We start from the raw sequence: 6,131 nt of genomic DNA, 5'->3' as shown, positions 1-6,131 counted from the left end.
CGAACACTACTGAAAATACATGGCAATCACAACTGCCTTCTGTTACACACATGCGTTAACAATTGCACTTGGAGAATCAATCGCACTAAACAACACAAGCAGAAGCTACTACACGGGTTTTGGCCAGCGGTACTACTCTGTGTAGCAGTGGAAATACTACAGACACATTAGCAGTTACACACCTGGTTGAGCATACCATACCTGGAGGAACAACCTGACTATAGGGACTGTCGTCCTTTCAGTCATAGATTTCAGAGCCCAAAAAAAAAAAATTTTAATCATTTTTATGGAAAATAAGTGACTTTCAAATCATTAAAAGGTAATTTTTGGATGAAAATTGAGTAACCACTTAATTAATGACTTACAATTTTAGCAAAATTCATAATTCAAGCGCAACAATTGCCAACACCAAGAAGCGGGTGCGGAAGCTTCAACACAATTGGACGAACCAGCAAACTGAACAGCTTATAGAAGCTGTCCAGATACGGGAGGGCCTTTGGAACTACTTGTCCAGAGAATACAGGGACAGAAACTTAAGGGAGGCTCTTTGGGATGATGTAGCAAAGGAAATAGAATTGCCACGATTAGAAGTGACTACAAAATGGAATAGCCTTCGGTGTTCCTTCCGCGTAAGTTTTTAATGAAGTACAAAATAAAATTGAGTATTTGTAATCCGAATATGTAATACGATTATCAATATTTAGGCGGCGTTTAATAGAATGGCAACAACAAAAAGTGGTCAAAGCGCCAAAAGACTGAGTGAACCGAGCCAGCTGGACAACTCTCTGATATTTTTGGAGCCCACGTTAAACTCTGCGGCTTCTACAACTTCAAATTTGATGGATGTGGCAAATAACTCGCCAACCTCGGTACGTGTGTACATATCGATATTGCTCTGCAATAACGGCACAACTCAAAACTGAAAAAATAAAAGCCCTTACTGCTTTTAAGTGGCTGATGTATCTAATCCTTGTATTATCCATGTCTAGTCCTTACTGCATACTGTAGTAATCCTTACTAATGTATTAACTTACTTAGACATCAATTATACAAGGATTAGAGACATTAGCCACTTAAAAGCAGTGAGGACTTATTTTTTCAGTTTTGAGTTGTGCCGTTATTGCCGAGTAATATCGATATAATTACATAAATATTATAACAATTAATCCAAAATACCAATAGCACCGGCACGACTTTTCATCAATGCTTTTAGGGCTAAATCGCATATAATTAATCGACTTTCATATATGTATATAAGTATTGTTTTTTATCTTTACAGCCAACGGATATCATGTATGAAGTCGAGTTTTTGGAAACGGATGATTTGGAATCGACGCCGTCAACATCCAAAACAACACCAACTCCTTCGGCAAAGCGGCGGCGCATGGAAAAAGAAGACGCCGATTTTGCTAAGACTGTCGAAAGTGCTTTGCAAACAATAACTTCGGCATCGAAAACAGACAAATGGGATGATTTGAGGGGATTTGTTTCGTCAAGTGGACGGGAGCTGAATATCGAAAATCCACTTTCAAAACTTTCAAAAGATAGCTGTAAGCAACACAGGTGTCTTCTCAGGAGATTTAACCTAATACTTGCTTATCAGGATATATTTATTTTGAAATATTTATTTTGCAATTGAATGCTTATTTTTTTGTTTTGTTAAGGTGGCCTCACACAAATGCGATATTAGTTTTTTAACAATTAATTATTTGCAAATAAAATGTACAATTTAGATTTAAGTAGCTCTAGAATTAGCCAGTGTACTTAAATGTATATATGTACATAAATATATGTACACGGCTGGCTCGATAATTAGAAACGATTTGTTTTTAAAAGTTTTGACCATTTATTTTTATTTATTACTTTTAATTTTTTTTAAGAAAATATATTTCATGTTACACCGAAAATTATGTAACTCAAAGTTTTAAACTTTGTACAAGAGTGATAATGATTCGACACAGTTCAAAAAAATTATCATCAAAATTTCAAACTCTTTAATAAGAATCTCTAGAACTCAAGTATGCAGTTTGATGAAAATTTTTTGAACTGTGTCGAATTGTTATCACTCTTGTACAAAGTTTAAAACTTTGAGTTACACAATTTTCGTTGTAACATGAGATAAATTTTCTTAAAAAATAAATTAAAAGTAATAAATAAAAACAAATGATCAAAACTTTTAAAAACAAATCGTTTCTAATTATCGGGCCACCAGTATATAAACAGTGATGAACAAAAGTACTGGCACAGTGAATTTTAAGCGATGTATGCAAAGTTTTTTATCTTATTTATTTGCGATAATTTTTTATAAAAATATGGCACATACTCCACCAAAAAAACATAAAGATCAAATCTCCAAACTTTGTGCAAAACTCAGAAAAATTCAATAAATTTGCAACTTTTTATTAAGATTTTTTAGAAAAATTCTAGGAATGCAGTTTTATAGCCCATTCAATTTTAAGTGAGTGCGAAAAAATTTTGTATATAGTCCCGAAAGGGTCCCAAACCAAGCCCCAACTGGTCCCAAACTACTCCCTTACTCCCTATTCTGCATAAAATGTTGAAAATTTAGCCGAAACTTTGCAGATTTTTCATAATTTTTGCACAAAGTTTGAAATCTGGATTTATATGGTGTTTGTTATATAATTAATTAGCTGATCACAAGTGTATGTTTAAAATGAATTATAAATGAATGAATGAATTATGCAGAATTGCCCTGCTGTATTGCCAGGGTACCTCTCCGTGGGGTGTCATGAAGTACTCCATAAATAATTGTCGTACTTGCAATGCATCATCTGCCGGGCGACCTAAAGAACTGCTTGTTCGAATAGAATTTAAAGTTCCGCTTTGACCGAGCTCCATTCGCCAATTACCGAGCAATGCTTCGCCGTTTATGTCACTGTCAACATCCCTTCGTTTAAAATATACTGAATTTCTTCATATTAGAAAATTATGCAGTACACATATTGCAAGAACTATGAATTTAGAAGTCTCAGTCTTAACATCTATTGGTCGTCTAAGGATTCTAAACCGCGACGCGCAAATGCCAAATACATTTTCCACCACATTTCTGGCTCGAGAAAGTCTATAATTAAAGATTTTGTGTGACATGACTTGTTCGCGATAAGAAAATGGCTTTAAGAGATATGGTTTAAGTGGAAAGGCGCCATCAGCAACAATCACAAACGGCATCAGATCTCATTCATGTGGCAACGATCTTGGAGGTGGAAAGTTAATTGTATTTTCAGCTAGAGCATTTGAAAGTGGGCAGCTACAAATATATATATGTTAAAAAAACAAGTAAGAGCAGCGCTGTCTTCGGCTATGCCGAAGGCTTCATACCTTTCATGAACATCTGCAAATTTTACTTTGACAGATTACTGCTTTTGAATACATCTGCATACATCGATAGAGGAGTTACATACTTATATAAAAAATCGCATTTAAACAATCAGAGGTATGGAAGATATACTTTATATGGCACCAATCCAAGTGATTTTCACTGCTATGTGATCGGTATGTAAACCGGTAACACAATTTATTGGGTTTAGTTTCCTACATAAAGGAGATATATGGCAAAAACTGGTATCTGAACAATCAGTGCTATAGGAGATAAAGCTTATACAGCATAGATTTTGACGATTTTCTCAGTAGACTTTGTTTTATTATTTATAAAATATCTTACGAAATTTATCGGTTTTAGCTGTTCAAATAAAGAAGTTTTAGAGTAAAATCCCATATCTGAACAACCAGATGTATGGAAGATATATGTTGTAGTCATCCGATCCTTGTTATTTTCACTGTAGGTATTCTGTTAATAATGAGTGAAAATGGTGCGAAATTTCATGTTCCTAGCTGCATAAATGGAGGAGTTATGATAAAAGACATCATATCTGAACAATCAGTTGTATGGGGGCTGCAGGTTATAGTGACCGGATCTTTGTTATTTTCACTGTAAGTCTTCTGTTGATAATGAATGAAATCAGCGCGTAATTTCATGGTCGTAGCTACATAAATGGATGAATTATAACGAAAAATCTCATATCTGAACAATCAGTTGTATGGGAGCTATAGGTTATAGTTACCCGATCCTTTTCTGTTAATAATTATTGAAAACAGTGCGGAATTTCATGTTCCTAGCTATATAAATGGAGGATTTATAAAGAAAAATTTTATATCTGAACAATCAGTTGTATGGGAGCTATAGGTTATAGTGGCCCGATCTTTGCAATTTTCACTGTAAGTATTCTGTTGATAATGGGTGCAAGTACTGCAAAATTTTATGTTCGTAGCTGCATAAATGGAGAAGTTATAACGAAAAATCTCATATCTGAACAATCAGTTGTATGGGAGCTATATGTTATAGTGGTCCGATTCTTCCGGTTCCGACAAATGATTAATACATTATAAAAATACACCCACCTACCAAATTTGATCCGGATATCTCGAAAACTGAGAGACTAGATTGCATACAAACAGACGGTCAGACAGACAGACGGACAGACGGACATGGCTAAATCAACTCAGCTCGACGTTCTGATCATATAAGTATACATTTTAATGGGTCTATCTCTTTGTTCTGGTGCTTACAAACATCGGACCAAAGTTATAATACCATTTCATGCTCATGAAAGGTATAAAAATAGTTGTGTGGATCCCACGCGCGATTGAAATGAAACTTCTTATTACCACGTCATATTGAGTATTTTCTGCGTAATAAGAAAAATTTGTCTTAATCTCAACCTCAACCTAAATCTTAGTTAACCTTAACTTTAACCTTAACAACAACTTTTATCTTAGGGCCATTTGTTCAATGTTCGGTTACTACAAACCGGAGCTGAAAGCTGCCGTTTTTTCGTTTGGAATTAGAGCTCGCTTTTTCGTTACATCGATGTTTACATTTAGCCCCAACCGAACCCAAAGAAGTTCCACTTCGTTCCCACGACAGTCGGGTCTACGTAACCGGAACGACCCAGATTTATATCTGGCCAAGGACTGTCACTCCAGCAAAAAAAAAAAAGTCTTTGGGGAATTTGTATGCTGCTACAACAACAACAACAAGTTTCACTTCAAAAAGTATATTTATGGGTACCACTTTTATAAAATTTGTACGTTGCGGGTATCTCACCTTGCAAAAACTCCTCCGTCTGACTCACGACCGTACGCTCCAACTTCAACAAACAAAAATCTATAATCGGCGTCTACCATTGCCATTAAGACAATACTGTTGTGGCTTTTATAATTAAAGTATTCGGAGCCGCTATTAGGAGGTCTTGAATCATAATATGTTTCCCGTCTAGTGCACCGCAGCAATTTGGGAAGTTCCATCTCTCTTCAAATTTGTTTGCAATGTCTAACCATTCACCGGGAGAATTTATTTATTTATTTATTTATTTTTTACAGTCTGTTAGACTTATATTGCAACAAAGATTTAACAATTAGATTTAGATTTAAAATGTTAAATATTAAATACAAAATACAAAATGCTCTACGGAAATTTTTAAATAACATTATTTCTTTATCACTGCAATTATTTTATGTCAATATAAACGCATGCAATTTTCTGGAAGTTATGTAGACGGTTGGAAAGGCTGAGTTTCCATTCCGCGCTATTCTTTTTGGGTTACTCCATTTATTGATATCTCCTGGGTGGTCGAAAAGGCCGAGTTTCCGATCCACCCAGTCGCTCTTTCGTGACGGTTGGAAAGGCCTAGTTTCCAATCCGCTCGTTTATTGTTTTTTATCTAAGGGTCTAGATAGTCGGAAAGGCCGAGTTTCCGATCCGCCTAGTCTCGATATCTTGGTGGTTGGAAAGGCCTAGTTTACAATCCACGCTATTGTTGATACATCACTATCTTGTAGGCTGCGTTCTACAATAGTCAAATAGCAGCCGCTTGAAAAGAGTGATAGTATCACAATTTTTTATAGCCTCTGGTAATTCATTGAAGCACTTTAAGCCTTTATAGAAAATATTTTTTTTGTCCACTTCTGTTCTATACTTCTGGAGTCTGAAGCTGTTATTCTCTCTCAATAAATATGTGTGCTTCTCATTTACATATATATCGGAGATTATCGCTAAGATAATCCGACACCTTAATGTAGTGGCAGTGTTTATTGATCTTAAAAGAGCATTT

At 35.2% G+C, this 6,131-nt stretch overlaps 1 protein-coding gene across 1 annotated transcript; it reads left to right on the top strand.

Moving 5' to 3' along the window:
• Positions 1-458: 458 nt before the first annotated feature.
• On the top strand, positions 459-2,313 carry LOC118740296 (the record flags this gene model as incomplete). Its single annotated transcript, XM_036471771.1, is given in 3 exon segments — positions 459-629; positions 705-869; positions 1,280-2,313. Coding segments are annotated over 2 exon segments (510 nt in total). The 3' UTR covers positions 1,640-2,313.
• Positions 2,314-6,131: the final 3,818 nt, after the last annotated feature.

This window comes from Rhagoletis pomonella, unplaced genomic scaffold (genome assembly GCF_013731165.1).
Source record: "Rhagoletis pomonella isolate Grant_MI unplaced genomic scaffold, Rhpom_1.0 Rhpom_scaffold_00006, whole genome shotgun sequence".
Lineage (NCBI taxonomy): Eukaryota > Metazoa > Arthropoda > Insecta > Diptera > Tephritidae > Rhagoletis > Rhagoletis pomonella.
This window is presented reverse-complemented; position numbering and strand designations above follow the sequence as displayed.